Source organism: Mercenaria mercenaria, chromosome 18 (genome assembly GCF_021730395.1).
Source record: "Mercenaria mercenaria strain notata chromosome 18, MADL_Memer_1, whole genome shotgun sequence".
NCBI classification, from domain to species: Eukaryota; Metazoa; Mollusca; class Bivalvia; order Venerida; family Veneridae; genus Mercenaria; species Mercenaria mercenaria.
In genome coordinates, this window is record NC_069378.1 from 37,989,859 (window position 1) to 38,013,500 (window position 23,642).

General features: G+C 36.4%; 1 protein-coding gene across 1 annotated transcript in view; it reads left to right on the forward strand.

Moving 5' to 3' along the window:
* The first annotated feature begins 209 nt into the window (after positions 1-209).
* Positions 210-23,642, forward strand: part of LOC123538366 (CTD small phosphatase-like protein) — a 117,727-nt gene continuing 94,294 nt past the window's right edge. Inside the window, exon 1 of the mRNA XM_045322411.2 lies at positions 210-396. Coding sequence (XP_045178346.1) covers positions 321-396 — 76 coding nt within the window. The 5' untranslated portion in view covers positions 210-320. The remainder of the gene's footprint in view (positions 397-23,642) is intronic.

The following is a 23,642-nucleotide window of genomic DNA, read 5'->3' on the forward strand; positions in this document are numbered from 1 at the left end:
TCCATTTAAAACCCATTACACAATTGTGCAGAGGTGCACATTTTGTGCCATATCTATTAGTAGATGTCCCTCTATCTATTAATTATTACTAGATCTAGTCTATTTCCCCCTCACTTTATAACTTGGCGGGAAACATTAAGTAGGTCGGCGGTACTATCTTTGACCTAATTAATATTCATAATGGATAGAAACAGAGTAGTAATACACATATCTGTCGGTTATGAGGTCTGTGTATTGACATATTACACATAAGTTTATTTATTTCTATCGATGTCATGGCGAAAATAAAACCACGGATTTAATAGTTTTTGGATACATAAATGGACGCACCGTCCATTATAACTCAAGTTTCGCGCGATGACGATCAACTCAACACATTTCCTACGACGGAAAAAGGTGAGAAAAGTATCTCAATTCTATGTATGAAAATGGCGAAAAATACTTGGTTAAATAAATCCGCAGTAGAAAGTAGTGCGCCACCTGCTGAATTGTATTCTCTTTTTGGCAAATATTGTGCAAGTCAATACTTTCTTTCATCCATAATTTATTGAATAGTGGGAAATGATGGCTTTCTTTCAGTCAATGCATGTTTGTTTACATAAAAATCGATTATTTACATGTGTATTTGAAAGGTCAAGGTCGTGTCGTGTAATATGTATGTTTTAGACAACTCGAAAAACACTTAAAATGCACTCCATTTAGCATTTTACACACTTGTATAATTCCATATTCTGACACTTTGTATATCAGTTAAATTGAATGTTACACCCTATTTTTAACGAATAATGAGATAAACACAGGTTGATGTGCAGGAATCTGGCACTCGTCCACGCCAAAAAAAAATTGGTCACAAGTTTTTGAAGTAAATAGAGCATACAGACATATTCACCAATGTACATTCCCGAAATAAAAGAAAGAATAAAACTTACACGCACTTTTGAAAGTATTAAAATTTGTAGATCTATTTTCCTTTTAACTTTTTTTTTTACACAGGTCCAGAAGAGGCAGAGGTTTAACATAAATGTTTGCATTTATTATTTATAAATTATACGTTAGGAAGTGGCTATTCCTACAGTCCCGTAAGAATAGCCTCATAGGCTCTTCCTACGGCTCTCCCGTGAGAATAGTGAAATAGCCTGCAGGTGGCTATTCCTACGGCACTAAAGACAGTTTTGTACATCCATCTTGAATTGCATTGTACTGAATTAATTCAAATGGTATATTTTCGGACAAATTGTTTACTTTTCAGTATCACATCCAGAGAACAGGAAGTGATTTCGAATATAGGAAAAAGCTAATTTATGTTTATGTGTAATATTGTTGTCATCGAAATGATATATATGTATAGAATATGCAACAAATCAATGAATGTAATGATAATAGTGTGAGTAATAAATATGTCATTATTTTAAGTTTACATCATGTTTTGAATATCATTTGGATAGAGTTGAAAACTGATATTCAACTATAACGAAACGCTTTCTGTAACTAATACACTTTATGTGATGACAACAATATTGCCCATTAGACATAAATTAGCCTTTTCCTATATTCGAACTCACTTCCTCTTGATGTGATACTGAAAAGTAAACAATTTGTTCGAAAATATAGAGCCGTAGGAATTGCCACCTGTGGGCCATTTCACTATTCTTACGGGAGAGCCGTAGGAATAGCCTGTGAGGCTATTCTTACGGGACCGTAGGAATAGCCACTTCCTATACGTTACTATGAATAGTGAACAAAACCCTGTCACCCAGGCTCTATAACCCGAAACATAAACAATAATTTTCCTTTTCATGACGAAAAAACACTTGGTTTTGAAGACATTTGTCTGGTATAATATTTTATTGATCAAATAGCTAAAATGAGTACATTTTCAAGACCACTGACTTGCTATTCTAAAATTCCACTAGCATTTAGCTTGTCTAAATTTGAACACAGTTGTTGAGCTAATACCTACTTCAGTCCAGCTGTGATTGCTGATTTATAGGTGTATAATATTAACACCTATCAGTATGGTAAGAGAGATGGCTCTTTTGCATCAAGCTGGTTCATTTGAACCAGCATGGTGCAACTGACCCATATGCCATAACATGGCATCAGGGGTGGCAAATTAAATTGTCTGTATTGCCCAGGTTGTCCCAAAGCTTGTACAGACAAGTGAAATATGACCAGAATTTACTATATAACTATCATATGGACAAGTACAAAATAGCAATTGACAAAAACTGACAAGCAAGCCAAAATCAGATGTAGCCACCCCTAGGCATCTGTACATCTAACCCTTATTAATCATCATCTTAAGTAATTGCCTCCCCCGTTGCAATTGGAGTCATATTTGACTGTATAAGTATCTCATACAATTAAATAGCAATTTTCCTCTGGTTACCTTCATATTCATATCCATTTTTGGGGGCAATGCTCCCAGATTTAACAAACCGTCTTTCAATTTTCTTGTCGAGCTTATGACCAAACTGACAACACACAGAAAACAAGTTCCAAAGTATTTACCAAACATAACTTTCATATTGCATTTTGCAATTATATTTTCGATCCAGATATGATTAAATAGATCTACACATTTTATATCAACAACAGTATGTGAAGAAAACTAAACTGCATTATAAATATCTACATCTACATCGGTACAACCAACAATCGATTTCCGATTATGACTGGTCGAATATAAATTATAATAGATCTTCTTAAGCGTAAGAATAATAAAGACGCTTGATTTGATCATGTGATCGATTCTGAAACCCACACTTGTTTTGATCATGTGACCTATTCTGAAATCCAATAACTAGTTTCAATACGCTCAAAAAATGTGTTCATTATTCTGCGTGAAAATAGCAACTACTAAGGAATTGCAACGCCACTGATAAGCCGATAGATTATTGATTTTTTCATCACCCTGCCTCGACACTGTTGTGGTTGTGTATTACGGAGAAACTTTATCAGTTTGCGGCGATCAGTACCGTTTATCAGTAGGCGAATCTATAAATATGCGGCAACATCCTATAGATCCCGATTCGCAATCTGTTAAAATATCTTTTCTGTGCAGGTGTTATTTCTAAAATATTATTTCAGAAAATAGAGTGCTGAAATGAAATACTTTTCGCATGTCTAAGAAAATATTTTCAAGAGATATGTTATTTATAAAAATTAATACTATGTAAAAGATAATAATAATTAAAAATAAAATAAAAAGCAGTGGTTTACTTGAAATAGAATAGGTAGAAAAAAATTCATTACTTATTTGTCAGTTTGAATTTATGACTTATTTGGTTCGTGGTGGGAGGTGGGTGGGGGGAATTAATTTGACAGTTTGATTTTTTGTAATTATTATCAAATCTAATAATCGGCAGTAAATTTTTTCTCTCATTGTTCGAATTCGTAAAATCAACTATGAACAGATTACTTCTGTTTTACACCAACTATTAAGAACATTTTAAAGCTTAAAGGCATATTTATGTACTTGGTCGGACCGTCCTTATTCGTGATTGTTTATTATGTATAATTATTAGGGATGGCAACGAATATTCGAATATTCGTTCATGACACAAATATTCGAATACTGTTTCACTATTCGAATATTCGGAAAAAAAATTATAAAATCAGAAGAAATAAATGAAAACCAAATGGAAGAACCAGTATGTTCGTTTATCTAATTTACCAAAATTCGCTTTCATAGTAAATACGCGCGAAAATGGTTTCCGTCGCTGTCAGACGTGTCACTTTGTATATTAGCGTGCCGATATTATACATCGCTATGGTGATGACATCGTACCCTGTAGGAAGTACCGCTAATTGCTTACCTTGAGAAATTTTATTAGTCTCCAATTGATGTATATCCGTTACAAATCGCCTTGTTTTCAGTAGGTGCAAACCGCATATAATTAAAAATCATCAGAAAGCACTTGAACTAATGACTCGGATTTCAATCAAACTCAATTCAAGATGTATTTCAGTAAAGAAAATTGCCGAAAAGTGTTGTAAACAAGTAAAATTTGATGAATATTATTTTTATGTAAAACGGATTCCTCTTGATAATAAATGCATTTCGTATGAAAAAAATAGTAGAATAGACTCAATATTCAGACAGAGGGTAAAGTTAAGCAAAATATATCTTTTATAAGACTCCCCCACCCCCACAGTCTTAATTTTACACCCTGTTTAATCGAAAATATTGTTCATGCTATTACGTGAATCTACTGTCAAAATACAAGCAATGCCGTCTGTCTTTTTCAAGTATTTCACGCGATCCTCCGATAAGAAGTCGGCTACGTGTAATATGAGTGGAGAGAACCTTACTTACGGGAGGGCTACATTCCTGTAAAAACATGTAAAAATATATAAAACCTATATAGATTATATGTAAATGGAGGTAAATAGCAAATATTTTATATTCAAAAAGATGAACAAACGGTGAGAACGATAAGTCAGTCTTAATTCGTCAATGTCTAAATTACTTCCAGTGTAAGCGAAAGTAGAATTAATGCAGATCGCTGCTAAGGGTACGATAAATTCATAAGATTTTGAGTTGATTTGTTGATCATTTGATGACCGAATATTCGTTCGGAAGGCTGACTGAATATTTGAATACCAAAATTGCTATTTGTTGCCATCCCTAATAATTATATATTTTGATCTCGAAATCAGCTGTAAATCGTTAATCAAAATGTCTTGTTCACAGAAGTTGCATAAAAATGAATTGAATTTCAAATAGTTACTAAAATTTAATACACAACTGCACGGTGCATATCCATATTGGCAGACTCTTTGCGAAATATGCTTTATTGGCGGTTTCTTGCGTCGGCACCGGCGATTCTTTACTATAAACAGGTTGGCAGTTATAAAAAGTCAGATAAACACACCAAATTAATTAAGCTATAATCAGGGTTCTCACTAGCAATTTCAAATTGCAGTCCTGGGACTCCCAAAGCTGAAAAAGTTGCAGTCCCAACTACTGACTAGACCTGACAGACAGGCTTAAACTTTCGTCAAAACACAGGCCTCTATTGTACTGTCAAATTAAGTGTAGACCGACAGACATTTTGTAATCACAATTCTTCACCCAAATATTGTTAAGGTGAGATAAAAAGGTAAATGTAAAATAGGTAAAATGTAGTCAAAAATTAATGTATGACAAAATCCCCCCCACCCCCCCCACACTCCCGTTTCTGGTCTTCCTGGACGATATCCTGTGAAATTATCAAGGTGGACAAAATCCCCCTTGTGAAAATACCAAGTTGGGCAAAATCCCTCGTGATAATTTTTTTCTTTACCTTTTTATTTCAGAATGGGAACGTATATAAACATACATTGAAAAAATAAAATATATGAACAATTATACTTTAATTTTAATACTTATTAAGAGCATAACGTTAAAACATTCGGTCTAAAATATTTTAAGAATGCACAGTATGTCTATGATCAACATATTAATAAATGCTTCTTCAGTAACAATAAAAATAAACATCAGTGATTTTGCAGAAGAATAATCACGTTACTAAGACCGACATCAACAGCATCTTAAAATTACTCGGACATTTATAATTTAGCTTAATTATCACTTTTTCTAAAACATCTTGAAAACTGCCTGGTAATTAGTGTGTGAGAAAACAATCGAAGTTACTTCAAAAACCACGTAATCCGTCGTTAACAATTAGAAATTGTCACCTATGCAATCACGCCGACAATCACATGTATTCGAGTTGATCATACATGTATGCCGCCTGTCTCGCGGTGTACTGGAAACCGGCAACGCTGATTGGCTATACGCGGTGACAAGCGAGTAACTCCACCCACATGTTTTGCTGTCGAGTCAAACCTTGTGTATTCGCAGGTTTAGGTAATCAATTAATTTATCATTGCATCTCACTGCAGAAATGTGCGTCCGGGGACTCTCAAGCTGCAATAAACATGCGTATACCGGGACCAATTATGCGTACAGGGACGCTGACTTCGGCGTTTCCGAGAACCCTGTATAATGTTTCCAGATAGTCATTAGCCTAGAGCCTCTCTGTGCGTATAATGCAGAGAGCCTGCCTGTGCATAAAAAAAACAAAAACCAAAACAAAACAAACAAAAAAAAAGAAAAGAAAAAAAACTGGTATGCAGAGAGACCGCCGGTGCCACGACAAAACCGAAAGTAGGTAGTTTGGAAAAATTCCATTTACATTTCAGCCTATTTATCTTTATTATTTGGAAGAATATTGATAAATGAATATAAATAGTGCACTTGATATGTATGATATCAAAGCAAAAACTGGTTAAAGACTGGAAAAAGTCGGGCTAGTGTTCCATGTCAGTACACCATCAACAAATTTCATCGGGTTGCGAGCAAAATCGCTGATAATTAAAAAGTTAACACTATAAAATATAGAAAAGACATTCTAATGTTCCGTGCTCTACTTATTTTGAGCAGCATACCTATGATCATGGATGGCAGCTCGATTTTTCGCCTCCCATACCAACCTGGACACTGTTTATAGCAAAAAATAGCCGGTGTCGACGCAGAGAAACCGCCGATATAGCAGATTTCGCAAAGAGTGCGTCGATAAGGATATGTACTGTGAATTGGAGAGAGCATCCTGAATATGCATGTCATCTAGGGAAGGTTTGAATCCATGGAGATGTTGTCAAAAGTTATGGCATCAGAATCTTGCGGGCATGCAGTAATTTCAGTTGGAACCACCACGCCACCGCAAATCAGGAGAGATTTTTTTTTTCTTTTTCCTGAAATCCGATCTCACAATAGGGCCAATAGAAACGCACTTATTCTGGAAAAGTACAGCATTTCCCAAACTGAACATGTGCCCGATTCTTTAGTCTAAAGATCAGAACATTATGTATATGACTTGTTTAACATAATTATAATGTTCGGGAAATCCTTGAAAAAGGACCGAAGAAAACATTCATTCCCAGATTTTTATTTAAAAAAAACCGCAATATACGCTGATCAAACTGGTATTCATCTGCAGGAAAATTATTGTTTAACGTAAAAAGTGCGCTAAATACTGTTATAATTGCGCGTACATATACGTATTTCATCATTTTTCAGACCGAGTAATTTTTGCTATGGGAGGTAATCCACCACTGCGCGATGGGAATTATCCATGCAGATATACATTTATGTTACCAGTTTAATGTATTTCATCTATCTGAGGGTGCAAATGGTTTCTGATGGTGATATTGGAGGGCAGAACCAGCAGAAATCTTGTTCTTTTTCCACGGGCGTTTCGTATCCTAATTTACTCGAACCTAACTGTATTCGCCAGTTCGGTAGGTTCATTGATATGACGAATCACGGTTTTCATTGTGTTTAATGTATTTCTTATATCATGATATTGATAGTTTGAAATACAGGTGTACATTAAATAACCTAAAATTGAGTAGAGCGTCCGCTTCGAGTGCGGGAGGTCGTGGGTTCGATCCCCGGCCGCGTCATACCAAAGACGTGAAAAATGGTACCAGTAGCTCCCTTACTTGGCGCTCAGCATTAAAAGGGAAACTGGCCTCTTCTCTCATACCCTCGTGGCGATGGATTTCATCAGGAATGAGGTGTCGAGAGTGATTAATATAAGTTGTACAACTTCCTTCACAATCGACCTAAAATAAATTATGTATAAACTAAAATTGAAAAAGGCAATGTTATTTTGATCAACAAACATAACAAACAATATAAATAATAATATCATCATATATCATGTATGTTTTTAAGAAAACAGTTATTGAATTTTAGCAATAGTTGGAATGGAAAAAAGGTAGATCTATAAAAATATTTTTACAGGTGTTTGTATGTTAACTAATGATGACTCCTTATTAAAATGATGCTTATTTGTAACAAAAAACATTCCTGACTTTTTTAATTGATTTATAAGTATTGTACACATTAGAAAACATAGCCTGGATTTTTAGCCCACCATCATCAGATAGTGGGCTATTCAGATCACTCTGCGTCCGTGGTCCGTCGTCCGTCCGTCCGTCATTCCGTCCGTCCGTCCTTCCGTTAACAATTTCTCGTTATCGCATCTCCTCAGAAACTACCAGGGGGATTTTGACCAAACTTTGTCAGAATGATGTATTGGTACCCTAGTTGTGTCCCGCTGAAAATCAGACTGGTTCAACAATTTTTGAATGAGTTATAGCCCTTTGTTTATTTCTATAATTTACATAGATTTATATAGGGAAAAACTTTGAAAATCTTCTTGTCCAAAACCACAGAGCCTAGGGCTTTGATATTTGGTATGAAGCATCATCTAGTGGTCCTCTACCAAGATGATTCAAAGTATTTCCCTTGGGTCTAATATGGCCCCGCCCCGGGGGTCAAATGGTTTATATGGACTTATATAGGGAAAAACTTTGAAAAACCTCTTGTTCTAAACCACAGGACCTAGGGCTTTGATATTTTGTATGTGACATCATTTAGTGGTTTTCTACTAAGATTTTTCAAATTATCCCCCTAGGGTCAAATATGGCCCCGCCCCGGGGGTCACATGGTTTACATAGACTTATATAGGGAAAACTTTGAAAATCTTCTTGTCCAAACCACAAAGACTAGGGCTTTGGCATTTGTAATGTAGCATCATCTAGTGGTTCTCTACCAAGTTTGTTCAAATTATCCCCCTAGGGTCAAATATGGCCCCGCCCTGGGGGTCACATGGTTCATATAGATTTGTAAAGGGAAAAGCTTTTAAAATCTTCTTGTCAATAACCTACAACATTCAGATTTGGACCACATGTATGATTTTGAGTGGCAAGATGAACCTTGACATGAGTTGACCTTGATTTTGACCTAGTGACCTACTTTCACATTTCTGTAGCTACAGCCTTCAAATTTGGACCACATGCATAGTTTTATGCACTGTAAAAACCTTTGATCTTGACATTGACCTAGTGACCTACTTTCACATTTTTGAAGGTACAGGCTTCAAATTTGGACCACATGCATAGTTTCGTGTTCTGAAATGAAAATTGACCTTGATTTTGACCTAGTGACCTACTTTCACATTTTTCAAGCTACAGCCTTCAAATTTGGACCTTAGGCATAGTTTTGTGTACCGAAACAAACCTTGACCTTTACATTGACCTAGTGACCTACTTTCACATTTTTGAAGGTACAGGCTTCAAATTTGGACCACATGCATAGTTCTGTGTTCCGAAATAAACTTTGACCTTAAGATTGACCTATTGACCTACTTTCAAATTTCTCAAACTACAGCCTGCAGACTTGATGTACATGCATAGTTTTGTGTACAAAGAACTTTGTCCTTGAAATTGATCTAGTGACCTACTTTCACATTTCTCAAGCTACAGCTTTCGAATTTGGACCACATGCACAGTGATGTGTACGGAAATGAAATTTGACCTTGAGCTATTCATTAAGACTTGAAATTTGGAACACTCAAAAATGGCACATTGGTGGGCGCCAAGATCACTCTGTGATCTCTTGTTTCAATGTCAGTTCAAGGAAATCCTGTTCCTTTAAACTTTCACATATTGGAATATTTTGACTTTCTTTCCAAACTTTCATAAAGTGTTACAAAGTTTGCCTGTTTCTGTTAGACTGTCAAGAACACATGATGTCAGGACATGAGTGCAAACAGAAGTATTGAAGAAATTGAAATACATTGTATAGCTTTATCTTTTTCATTTTATCAAACCTGGCAATTTTGTTTGTTGATGAACAACTGCTATTGAACAAGACTAGATTTTTTATCTTTACCTTTTGAACAAGATATAGAAGTGCATTGAACACAAAGTTAATATATTTTATTGTTGTGCACTCTTAAAGTTGTGACCACTCCATTTCTTGCCACACACAAGTGCATTACATAATGCCTGCATGTACTTCCCAGACATGAATGGGTTACATCAAGTCTTGAAACTGCAAAGCATTGCCCCCATCAGTCCTCTCAGTACTTTGATTTCAATTTAAGTCACTCAATGGTTAAAAACTACACTGAGTGACTGATAAGAAAAAGAAATGCCTCATTCAAGCTCATTTTACAATTTTTTCCCCTGATTCAAAATTAGAAATGAACAATGCCAACCACAAGTCTGATGATTAAAAAGAATTGGATGGCTTCTTTATTTTATTATCACAGCAGCATTGTTTGTGCCGTGTGGCGGCCGTAAAAAGTCTCCCCCTACATTCAATCAGGGCTGTTATATTTCGATCTTCTTAGATCGTTCAGCACTTTTATGTTGTGTGATTGGTACTGTTTAGTTTCTCAACATGACCATTTCGGCCTGTGTGGTTCCAGTACTCCCGCTTTCATAGCCTTGGGTATTGTATAATTACCCCTTGGATATGGTGCCTGCTTTTTAATTTTGTCTTTTGACAGTTTCTGTGATATGCAGGCTCCATAACCTCAGATCCCCTTCCTAAATTCCAGGTTGTTTAGTTCTGCCCATTGTTTTCTCGTTTGGGGCAAACCCATTATTTTATCTGGGGACCAAACGCCGCTCTTCATGGAATTACACGCCTCAACACATGTATCATTGAAGGTTCCATGTTCACCGCTGTTTGAATACATCTGCGGATGTCTCTAAATTGTTTTTTATACTTTAGCATATGTAAGTGTTGAGTTCTGCTCAACCTGGGGCTAGAGGGCGTGGACGGTAGCATGCATTTCCACTACCATCCATGAACAGGCACAATCAAACCGAGCCTGCAACATTTTCATTTTTGTTGTGTTGAGCGACCTGTGAAGTTTCCACTTTTCTCTATTTTGATCATTTAAAACAGCATTTTATGGTCGCATTATGCTTCAAATCTTGAATTTCAATAGACTGGTCAGAGGAATTTCACTTACAAAATCAGTAGCATGTGTGGCCCCCTCTACTGGCAACAACGGCAGCAAGATGTGGCACCATGGACTCACTCCTGGCTGCGTGCTGCTATCAGTTCCTGGACGTGTTTGACGGTAACTGCCGTCCAAGGTAATCCCAGGCGTGTTAAATCGGATTGCAGTGCGGTGAGCATGCCAGTCAAGGCAAAACCTGAATGTTGCTTGTCTGTCATTGTCAAAAGTTCCTGAACGTAACTATGATTGTCTAACACAGGGACTGCGTTTTAGGCGAAGTTGAGCGAAAACTTCGCTTTAAAATATTTCACTTCGCCCTTCCCGCCCAGAAAAGCGAAGTTCAAGTCGCCCTAAAATTGGATGAAAGTAAAACATAATCGGCAATAAAGTGCGCCGATATTATACATCTCGGTTATGTAAAGTCTGTAAACACAATACGCAATACACAGGATGTCACCGGGAGGCACGCGCGGCGAAACGTGTTCATGACAACAAAAGATGATCACTCGATTTCAGATTGACGCCGCATGATAAGCTGCTAATTGTTTGCATTTAATGTGATTGCAGTAAACGATAATTAAAGAATGAAAGAGTAATAATTAAAGCTGACCGACATCGGAGATCAGAGAGCTCGAAAACTTCGTAAAACGGCGATAATTAACTTCCGAATTACAAACCTAATAACGTGTCAGTCGGCGCGTGGAGTGATTGACATCTGTCAGTAGCTAATTAACATACGACGCTCCGCCTACTGTCATACTTAAATTGTGGCGGCGAACAATTCAAATTCGCCGAGATTTTGATTCATAATGCAGAACTTCGAACTCGAGACGCATTTCGCGGATCGAGCCGACGCACGGGACACATTTTTTGTGCGGGTCAACTACGAGTTTTTCTTGATTTTCGCGGGTCAAAACACGAAACCTCGGGTCAACCGAACGCCCTCGGTACTTGTCTTATCCAGTTATTCTTGTTTTCAGATAAAAATCGTTTCGAAATTTTTATTGCCATCACAGTGTAGACTACCCGTTACTCCCGACGTTTATTTTTCAATTGGGATCTGCTTACTATTCATTTTAATCTGCATTTCTCTTTCATTAAAAACAGATATAAGTTAAATATATGGCCCTTGACAAACTATTAAATTTGTTGTTTGATAAAAAATAGCAGACAACTATTTTAGTTAATTCTGAAATGTGTTAAAGGGAGGTAATACATTTAACCAATTTTTAGATTTTTTATGTCAAAATATGTAGTTTTAAAAAATATTGCCCCTGATTTTCAAGTATTTTATCTACTGATCAATACAAATAACATTTCATTGTAAGATTGAGAGGTTTTTAAACTCTGTAGTTTGTCAAATTGAAGGAACATAAAAAAATTTAAACTCAGAATGCTCACATACCTGAAAAAGCTGCTCTAGGAAGGAAAAAAATTAATCCAAGAAATATTAAGTACTGATTATATGAGGAAAGATTTGTTGTGTCAAGTTGTTAAACATTTTGCAGTAAAACAGTACAAATATGTACTGTATTGTTGAAACATTGCACCATTTTTATTTAAGTCATAGCAAGATAATACTACAAATGGAACTGAATAAACATTATTATTGTTATTTAATGCATGTAAGCAATGTCCTGTCTCACGTTTGCCGAACTTCTCCCAAAATTTCAAAACTTCTCCCTGTTTCCCCAGGAGGGAGAAGTCACTTCTCCCTAAATTTCCAGGCTAAGGTAGTCCCTGCTAACACCTGTCAGAATGACCCGTTCCTACTTTCTTAAAGAAATGTGTAAGACTTGTCTGCTTTGTAAACTGTTTGTGTAAATGGGCATTTGTAACAAAGTTATTGACCTTGGCAATAGCGGCAATCATACTTTCTGCATTGTTTCCAGGAATTGAGAGAGAATGTTACACGCATTCAATGCAGACTCCAGATTTGGTTGCGGCTGCACAGCCTCCATGGTTTACTCTTTGTCGTGGCTCATTTCTCCGTTACGCGCAGAAATAATGTCACTAATTATCGAATTGTCACTTTCTTCTTCACATGTTGGTACCTGAGTATCAACGTCCACGTACTGTTTCATAGTAGCACCCCTTATTAAATACGACAACTGAGCTTAGGATTTATCATTGTCAGTTTCCTTGGAATCTGTGACTGGTAATGGCATGGGTACGGGATCCTGTTCCTCACCAGCTTTGAAGCATGCCGGTAACAGTTCGCGATAGTTGCCTGGGTCACACACACCCAGGCTTGGTGTAATATGTGTAACCCGTCCAAGACATTAATACACATATAAGTTATAACTCCTATTATCCAAAGCACAAATCTTTCTTGTAATCACTTGTTTCCTATAAAGTATAATAGACTTTCAAGTTCCTTATATAACACCTTGATCCATAGGTTGCATGATGCTGGATGAATTCGGAGGAAGAAACACAAGTTTTACTGATTTCAGTCCATTAATCTTTGGATGCCCTGGACAGTTGTCCACAATTAACACGATTGATCCAGGGCTCCAGATAATTTTTTTGGCCTATGAGTATTTACTCATCATAATTTTTGTGAATGAGTGAAATGGTGAAATCTGAAATTGACAAGGAGTAAATCCTGAAAATTTGTAAATGTGAAGAAAAAAAAAACAGAAATCAGTGTAAGTACAATGTAACACCCATGAATTTGTTTGCAGTCCAGTTACAATTCAGAATTTAAGTTTTTGCTTATTTTTTCTCCCTTGGCTTGCTTTGACTTAACACTCGCTACTGTACCCAATAGAATATTCAGTATACCTTTAACCATATGTTTTGGGGATCATTTTTATTGGTTTAAACTTTAAAGAATGCATAGAGTGTTTGTTCACTTTTTACAGTCTTAGAAAGAGACATGTTTACTCCACACCGGAAGTTGAAAGTTGATATTTTAAATCGACACCGCTTTAAAATACACTACCGTACATGTACCATCAACTTAATTCAGTTTCCAACTATCTGATTTACGCATGCATTGAGTGTATAATATAGTTTTACCTAGGTTTATAGAGTGTCATTCAATGCGTGTGTACGTTCAGTGTGGGAGAATTAATGCTGACCGTGCTCTGTTATGTAAATCATCCAGACGATTAATATTTTGTTATGCTAGTAAAAAAAGTCATAGGGTGCGTTTCTGTATTTTCATATACGTTTTTATATGCTTAAAAATTATCAGACATGCGTATTGCATTATTTCAAAGCGTAATTTTTGATGCTTTTTTGTTAGCTTTATACGTTGTGGGGAGTGATTTCAGGTTTTTGAAACAGCGCGGCTGCGCAGACTTTCCAATCACAAACATTGGTAGTTTTTCAGTCTCAGACATGTTAGCACACACCATAGCAGTCAAGCGTTCCTTGCTTTGTTTGCCCCCGTGACAGTCTTTATCTTTGAATTCAAGGGTTTTTATCTGGCTGCAGACGATAGAACAGTCCTGTTTCATCTGCGTTAAAGATGTCATTGGGATAGTAATCCTTTAAAATGGTAGACAGAAGTGAATTCCAATCTGCCATTGCTTCTAGTAAGATCTACTGAATGGTTCACACTGTTTGCTTCACCACACGCGTTTGAACACAATTCCATGCCGTAACTTAAGCCATTCTAACCTACCTGCGGAACAGTCAAAATCAGACTGAGACACACCCAAATCGTTAGGGAACTGTTAGGATTTCTCTCTCATAATTTCACCACTTAGCCAAAGGCTCATGGTGAGCTTTTGTGACCGCTCAATGTCCATTGTCTGTCATGCTTACGACCTACTTACTATCAAAGTCTACATCAGGAGAAACAAGCCCCACAACTCTGATTTGAATTTTGACAGAGTTATGCGCCTTTTTAACTTAGAATATTATGGTTAAAGTCTATAAATTTTTTACTGGCAAAGCTCTAATTCAGAGTCAAGCACTGAGAAATGTCGAGCAGGCTGTCATGAGACAGCTCTTGATTAAGATACAAAAGGTGACAGCACTGTGAATTTCCTGACTCTGTTTTTAGCTCACCTGAGCACGAAATGCTAAAAGGTGAGCTATTGTCATCAACATTTGTCCGGCGTCTGTGGTCAACATTTAATTTTTAGCTCATCTGATTTTTTTAAAAAAAATGATGAGTTATTGTCATCACTTGAGCGGTTGTCGGCGTCGGCGTCGGCGTCGGCGTCTGCGTCGGCGTTGCCTGGTTAAGTTTTATGTTTAGGTCAGCTTTTCTCCTAAACTATCAAAGCTATTGCTTTGAAACTTGGAAGACTTGTTCACCATCATAAGCTGACCCTGCATAGCAAGAAACATAACTCCATCTTGCTTTTTGCAAGATTTATGGCCCCTTTTGTACTTAGAAAATATCAGATTTCTTGGTTAAGGTTTATGTTTAGGTCAACTTTTCTCCTAAACTATCAAAGCTATTGCTTTGAAACTTGAAATACTTGTTCACCATCATAAGCAGACCCTGTACATCAAGAAACATAACTCCATCTTGCTTTTTGCAAGAATTATTGCCCCTTTTGGACTTAGAAAATCAGTTTTCTTGGTTAAGTTTTATGTTTAGGTCAGCTTTTATCCTAAACTATCAAAGCTATTGCTTTAAAACTTGCAACACTTGTTCACCATCAAAAGCTGACCCTGTACAGCAAGAAACATAACTCCATCCTGCTTTTTGCAAGATTTATGGCCCCTTTTGGACTTAGAAAATATCAGATTTCTTGGTTAAGTTTTATGTTTAGGTCAACTTTTTCTCTTAAACTATCAAAGCTATTGCTTTGAAACTTGCAACACTTGTTCACCATCATAAGCTGACCCTGTACAGCAAGCAACATAACTCCATCCTGCTTTTTGCAATAATTATTGCCCCTTTTGGACTTAGAAAATCATTTTCTTGGTTGAATATTATGTTTAAGGCAACTTTTCTCATAAACTATCAAAGCTATTGCTTTAAAACTTGCAACAGTTTTTCACAATCATAAGTGGACACTGTACATCAAGAAACATAACTCTATCCTGCTTTTTGCAAGAATGATGGCCCTTTTTAGACTTAGAAAATGATGGGTAGGACAATATTTCTATTATACAAAAAAAAATCAGATGAGCGTCAGCACCCGCAAGGCGGTGCTCTTGTTTAGCACACCTGTCACATAGTGACAGGGTGAGCTTTTGTGATCGCCCTTCGTCCGTCCGTTCACAATTTCTTGTGAACTCCATAGAGACCACATTTTGCAACCAATTTTAATTTAACTTGCACACAACTTGTATTGGCATAATATCTCAGTTCCTTTCGAAAACTGGCCAGATCCCTTCATGGGTTTCAGAGTTATAGCCCCTTAAAGGGCCAAAATTTGCTATTTTTGGCTTGTGAACACGATAGAGACCACATTTCGCAATTGATTGTAATAAAACTTGCACACAACTTGTATTGTCATAATATCTCAGTTCTTTTTAAAAACTGGCCAAATCCCATAATGGGTTCAAGAGTTATGGCCCCTTAAAGGGCCAGAATAGTCCATTTCACGGGCAAGCGTCTAAGTTATAATTGGAAAAGTCTTGATTGGATAGACGCATTTTAAGCGAGATTCTCGAGATGCAACGTGATTTGAAAAATTGCTAACAAAATTTAAGTATGCTTAAAATGAAATTTATGTTGTTGTAAACTTTTTGTATTTTTCCCTAAAATACAAACGGTTCTTTGTGAAATTTTGATGCACAAAATCTGCATGTGAAAGGGAGGGTGGGGGAAATTGAAATTGAAGACATTACAGCGAAAACAAAGTTGGAGACTCCGATATTTTTTAGCTCACCTGTCACATAGTGACAAGGTGAGCTTTTGTGATCACGCAGCGTCCGTCGTCCATCTGTCCGTGCGTCAGTCCGTCCGTAAACTTTTGCTTGTGACCACTCTAGAGGTCACATTTTTTGTGAAAGTTGGTCAGAATGTTTATCTTGATGATATCTAGGTCAAGATCGAAACTGGGTCACGTGCCCTCAAAAACTAGGTCAGTAGGTCTAAAAATAGAAAAACCTTGTGACCTCTCTAGAGGCCATATATTTCACAAGATCTTCATGAAAATTGGTCAGAACGTTCACCTTGATGATATCTAGGTCAAGTTCGAAACTGGGTCACGTGCTGTCAAAAACTAGGTCAGTAGGTCTAAAAATAGTAAAACCTTGTGACCTCTCTAGAGGCCATATATTTCAAAGATCTTCATGAAAATTGGTCAGAACGTTCACCTTCATGATATCTAGGTCAAGTTCGAAAGTGGGTCACCTGCCTTCAAAAACTAGGCCAGTAGGTCTAAAAATAGAAAAACCTTGTGACCTTTCTAGAGGCCGTACTTTTTAATGGATCTTCATAAAAATTGGTCAGAATGTTTACCTTGGTGATATCTAGGTCAAGTTTGAAACTGGGTCATGTGCCATCAAAAACTAGGTCAGTAGGTCAAATAATAGAAAAACCTTGTGACCTCTCTAGAGGCCATATTTTTCATGGGATCTGTATGAAAGTTGGCCTGAATGTTCATCTTGATGATATCTAGGTCAAGTTCGAAACTGGGTCAACTGCGGTCAAAAACTAGGTCAGTAGGTCTAAAAATAGAAAAACCTTGTGACCTCTCTAGAGGCCGTATTTTTCAGTGGATCTTCATGAAAATTAGTCAGAATGTTCACCTTGATGATATCTAGGTCAAGATCGAAACTGGGTCACGTGCCATCAAAAACTAGGTCAGTAGGTCAATTAATAGAAAAACCTTGTGACCTCTCTAGAGGCCATATTTTTCATGGGATCTGTATGAAAGTTGGTCTGAATGTTCATCTTGATGATATCTAGTTCAAGTTCGAAACTGGGTCAACTGCGGTCAAAAACTAGGTCAGTAGGTCTAAAAATAGAAAAACCTTGTGACCTCTCTAGAGGCCGTACTTTTCAATGGATCTTCTTGAAAATTGTTCAGAATGTTCAACTTGATGATATCTAGGTCAGGTTCGAAACTGGGTCACATGCCTTCAAAAACTAGGTCAGTAGGTCAAATAATAGAAAAACCTTGTGACCTCTCTAGAGGCCATATTTTTCATGGGATCTGTATGAAAGTTGGTCTGAATGTTCATCTTGATGATATCTAGTTCAAATTTGAAACTGGGTCAACTGCAGTCAAAAACTAGGTCAGTAGGTCTAAAAATAGAAAAACCTTGTGACCTCTCTAGAGGCCATATTTTTCAATGGATCTTCATAAAAATTGGTCAGAATGTTCACCTTGATGATATCTAGGTCAAGTTCGAAACTGGGTCACGTGTAATCAAAAACTAGGTCAGTAGGTCAAATAATAAAAAAACCTTGTGACCTCTCTAGAGGCCATATTTTTCATGGGATCTGTATGAAAGTTGGTCTGAATATTCATCTTGATGATATCTAGGTCAAGTTCGAAACTGGGTCAACTGCGGTCAAAAACTAAGTCAGTAGGTCTAAAAATAGAAAAACCTTTTGACCACTTTAGAGGCCATATTTTTCAATGGATCTTCATGAAAATTTGTCTGAATGTTCACCTTGATGATATCTAGATAAAATTTGAAACTGGGTCACGTGTGGTCAAAACTAGGTCAGTAGGTATAAAAATAGAAAAACCTTGTGACCTCTCTAGAGGCCATACTCTTCATGAGATCTTCATGAAAATTGGTGAGAATGTTCAACTTGATAATATCTAGGTCAGGTTCAAAACTGGGTCATGTGCCTTCAAAAACTAGGTCATTAGGTCAATAATAGAAAAACCTTGTGACCTCTCTAGAAGCCATATTTTTCAATGGATCTTCATGAAAATTGGGTCATGTGGAGAAGGTGAGCGATTCAGGACCATCATGGTCCTCTTGTTGTTTATTCTGGTAGAGAATTATTTAAGAAACAAAAAGACCGATTACATAGAGTTAGATTCCTATTTGAAATGTATATTTTATTATTTTTAGCTCATCTGATTTTTTGAAAAAAAAATGATGAGTTATTGTCATCACTGGAGCGGTTGTCGGCGTCGGCGTCGGCGTTGCCTGGTTAAGTTTTATGTTTAGGTCAGCTTTTCTCCTAAACTATCAAAGCTATTGCTTTGAAACTTGGAATACTTGTTCACCATCATAAGCTGACCCTGTATAGCAAGAAACATAACTCCATCTTGCTTTTTGCAAGATTTATGGCCCCTTTTGTACTTAGAAAATATCAGATTTCTTGGTTAAGTTTTATGTTTAGGTCAACTTTTCTCCTAAACTATCAAAGCTTTTGCTTTGAAACTTGGAATACTTGTTCACCATCATAAGCAGACCCTGTACATCAAGAAACATAACTCCATCTTGCTTTTTGCAAGAATTATTGCCCCTTTTGGACTTAGAAAATCAGTTTTCTTGGTTAAGTTTTATGTTTAGGTCAGCTTTTATCCTAAACTATCAAAGTTATTCCTTTAAAACTTGCAACACTTGTTCACCATCATAAGCTGACCCTGAACAGCAAGAAACATAACTCCATCCTGCTTTTTGCAAGATTTATGGCCCCTTTTGGACTTAGAAAATATCAGATTTCTTGGTTAAGTTTTATGTTTAGGTCAACTTTTTCTCTTAAACTATCAAAGCTATTGTTTTAAAACTTGCCACTCTTGTTCATCATCATAAGCTGACCCTGTACAGCAAGCAACATAACTCCATCCTGCTTTTTGCAATAATTATTGCCCCTTTTGGACTTAGAAAAATCATTTTCTTGGTTGAATATTATGTTTAAGTCAACTTTTCTCATAAACTATCAAAGCTATTGCTTTAAAACTTGCAACAGTTTTTCACCATCATAAGTGGACACTGTACATCAAGAAACATAACTCTATCCTGCTTTTTGCAAGAGTGATGGCCCTTTTTAGACTTAGAAAATCATGGGTAGGTAAATATTTCTATTATAAAAAAAAATCAGATGAGCGTCAGCACCCGCAAGGCGGTGCTCTTGTTATAAAATTTTGTAATTACTCCCCTTTAATATGAAAGTATATAAAAAGCTGGGTATTTCTTTTTATTTCGATACAATGTCTAGTTTTACATTTGCATTTGATAGACATAATATTATCAACTATTGAACAATCTGAACCAAAATGCAAGGTTTTAAGCTGTGTGTAGCTTCTGAATTCATTTATTTCCAATCTATCTTGGTTGCGCAACCAAGATAGGCAAAGGGAGGTAATAATAATTTTTCAAATTTGCGTTTCTTATGAATTTCATCTAAATACATACGTTTTAATGCAAATATTTTACAGATATATTACAATATGTCTAATATTTATACATTTCCTTAGGCAAAGTATGTTTATCAAATTTATACTTATGATAAAATAACTCTATCTTGGTTGGGCAACCAGGATAGGAAAATGAAATTTTAAAAATACCTCCAGTGAAAATTTAATTTGTATTAAGTGTTAAGTGAACATAAATGAGTGTAAATGATCAGATGCTAAAGTTTCAAACAAATCCGTTACATGGCCAAAATCTGATTATCCACCTTTAAGGGCAGAACCACTTGATGGCTCTCTACAAATCTTTTTCTGTTGTTTCCTTGAAATTTCTATCAGGTTTTTATGCCCCACAAAATTTTGGACATGGGACCAGAGTTATAGCCCTTTAATTAGTCAGAAATAGCATAAACTTGGCCGAAAACTGTGTCACATGTGTCTTAAAAAGTATTCAACCTGAGGTTATGAAACATTAAAGGAATATATTCAGCATGTGAAGTTATGCATCTGGGATTTTATTAGAAGTTTTGTTCAGTCAGACAAGAGTTCTGGCCCTTGATTTAGTCAGAAATATGCATAAAAGGATATAAAAGTTTGTGTTGCACATATCTTGAAACATATTTGACCTAGAGTCTTAGAATATAATAGGAATATTATTCAAATTTTGAAGTTGTTTACTTAGGGTATTGTTTGGGGTATCTGTCTGTCATACCAGAGTTATGGCCCATGATCAAGTCAAAAGTATGCATTAAATGGCCTACAAGTTTGTGTCACATATATCTCAAAAGTATTTGACTTAGAGTTATAAAACATAAGGGTATTGTTATATAGGATGTGAATTTGTGTGCCTGATGTTCCATCTTGGATTTCACTCAGCCAGACCAAAGTTATAGTCCTTGACTAAGTGAAAAATACACATAAAATGCCTAAGTTTGTGCTGCATATATCTTAAAAAATAATTCACCAAGAGTCATGAAACTATGTATTGTGATAGGAAATGGAGGCTGTGTCCTATTGACACATAATCTAGTTTCTAAAGGTTTTACTTGGCCCCTTTTAACAGCTAAATGTAGAAAAAATAGCTTCTTCTCATTAACTTTTAGATGGATCTTTACCAGACTTGGTCTGTAGAGCTGTGTGGTCCTCTTTTTAGCTCACCTGAGCAATGCTCAGGTGAGTTTTTCTGATCGCTCGATGTCTGTCGTCTGTCTGTCGTCTGTCAACATTTAGCTTGTGTATGCGATAGAGGCTGTATTTTTCAACTGATCTTCATGAATTTTGGTCAGAATGATTACCTTGATGAAATCTAGGCCGAGTTCAAAAATGGGTCATCCGGGATCAAAAACTAGGTCACTAGGTCAAATCAAATAAAAACCTTGTGCATGCAATAGGGGCTGCATTTTACACCGGATCTTCATGAAATTTAATCAGAATGTTTGTCTATATGAAATCTAGGTGGACTTTGAATATGGGTCATCTAGGGTCAAAAACTAGGTCACCCAGTCAAATATAAGAAAAACCTTGTGTACACAATAGGGGCTGCATTTTACACTGGATATTCATAAAATTTAGTCAGAATGATTACCTTGACGAAATCTAGGTCAAGTAAGAGGTCATCGTTTGTCAAAAAGTAGGTCACTGGGTCAAATCAAAGAAAAACCTTGTGTATTCAATAGAGACTGTATTTTTCAATTGATCTTCATGAAATTTGGTCAGAATGCTAGCCTTGATGAAATTAAGGTAAAGTTTGAATATGGGTCATTTGGGGTCAAAATCTAGGTCGCTAGGATATATCAAAGAAAAACGTTTTGTATGCGATAGAGGCTGTATTTTTCAATCGAGGTTGATGAAATTTAGTCAGAATGATTGCCTTGATCAAATCTAGGTCAAATTCGAATGTAGGTCATCTTAGTTAAAAAACTAGGTCACTAGGTCAAATTGAAGAAAACGCTTGTTTACACTTAAGAGACCACATTTTTGATCCAATCTTAATGAAAACTGGTCAGAATATTTGTTTCCATGTAATCACTATGTCAAACATGTTTACACTGTTATGTTGTGTTTCTCAGGTGAGCGACCTAGGGCCATCTTGGCCCTCTTGTTATCATGATCTGCTGGACAGATCATTGCCAAACTATTTCAGTAGCATCCTCGCATGTTGTTCATATGGTTCCAATTCAGCCTATTTAGGGGCCAGAACTTAAAGTTGAAAACTCTTTAAAATGACTTCTTGATATGAACTGCTTTATGGACTTTGTCAGATACAAGGTCAAAAAGGTCAAGGTCCTCCCTCCACAGGTAAGCAACTTAGAGCCATTTGAATTTAGATGCATTTTAGTTCAGGTAGACAAATGAATGGAATCAGTGTAATATTCATGTAAATTAACTTGGCCAGCTCACATTGAGCACCTATTACTAACAATTGTCCTTGAGATGTTGCCACATGTTATGGTTGAGAGACATCACTTGCATCTCCTGGAGTGGATTAGTGGTCAGCATTTCATCCTCAGATTTCTATGTAAAGGGGAAATGTGATTTACACTTGGAAGATATCTTATTTCAATGTTATGTCTTACACTGGTTGTTTAGATTTCTAGTTATGTCTACATTAACTTCCCTGAAACAAAGTGTTGGACAAATTCCATTCAGGTGAAGATACAGGTCAATCTATTAAAGTTAAGACTGGTGCATTTGTATTTACTAACTGAGTGCCCAATTTTGTACCATGGGGATAACTTCGTATGATTTAAAAGGAGGTAGCTGGATATCTGACGATGAGGTCCGTGGTATATACTATAGAATCAGTTTTTACAGCGAAAAGAAAGGTATTTTTGCTCACACCATGTTTATTTTTTCAAATGGATTATATGCTCCAGAGTTTGAAAATTTTCAAAAAGTAGAGCTTCTACCCTTAACAATTTCTCAGTGTTGGTGTCTGCATCTACATGGTATGTCTGCTGCCTTATGTAGTTTTATATGTAAGCAGGTATCTTAGTAACCACTTGTAGGAATAGATCAAAATGATGATTTGACAGGTTCCATAAGTCTTGTTTTATATTTTTACAAAGTTTGCCCCTATTTTGATTAAGCAGTTACAGTTGAAGATCGTTACCTTGATATCGGTTAGCTGGATACTCCGGTTAGCACGATGTGTTTTGATCGGTCCTGAATTTTCTCTATATATTTTAATAGTATTATTATACCCCCACCAAACATGTTTTTGGGGGGGCTATATAGGAGTCAGTTTTGTCACGTTGTGTCCCGTCCTGTCACGAAATCTATATCTCAGTTATTATTAAATGGATTTTATACCCCCACCAAACATGTTTGGGGGAGGGTGGGGGGTGGGCTATATAGGAGTCAGTTTTGTCCCGTCAAGTCCCGAAATCGATATCTCAGTTATTATGTCTCCCACCACACAGTGGTGTGGGAGACATATTGATTTACTCCAGTCTGTGTGTGTGTTTGTCTGTCACAAAGCTTGTCCTCTTAAGTCGAACATTTCTCATCCGATCTTCACCAAACTTGAACAAAATGTGTTTGCCAATAAGTGCTTGGCCAAGTTCGATAACTAGCCAAATTG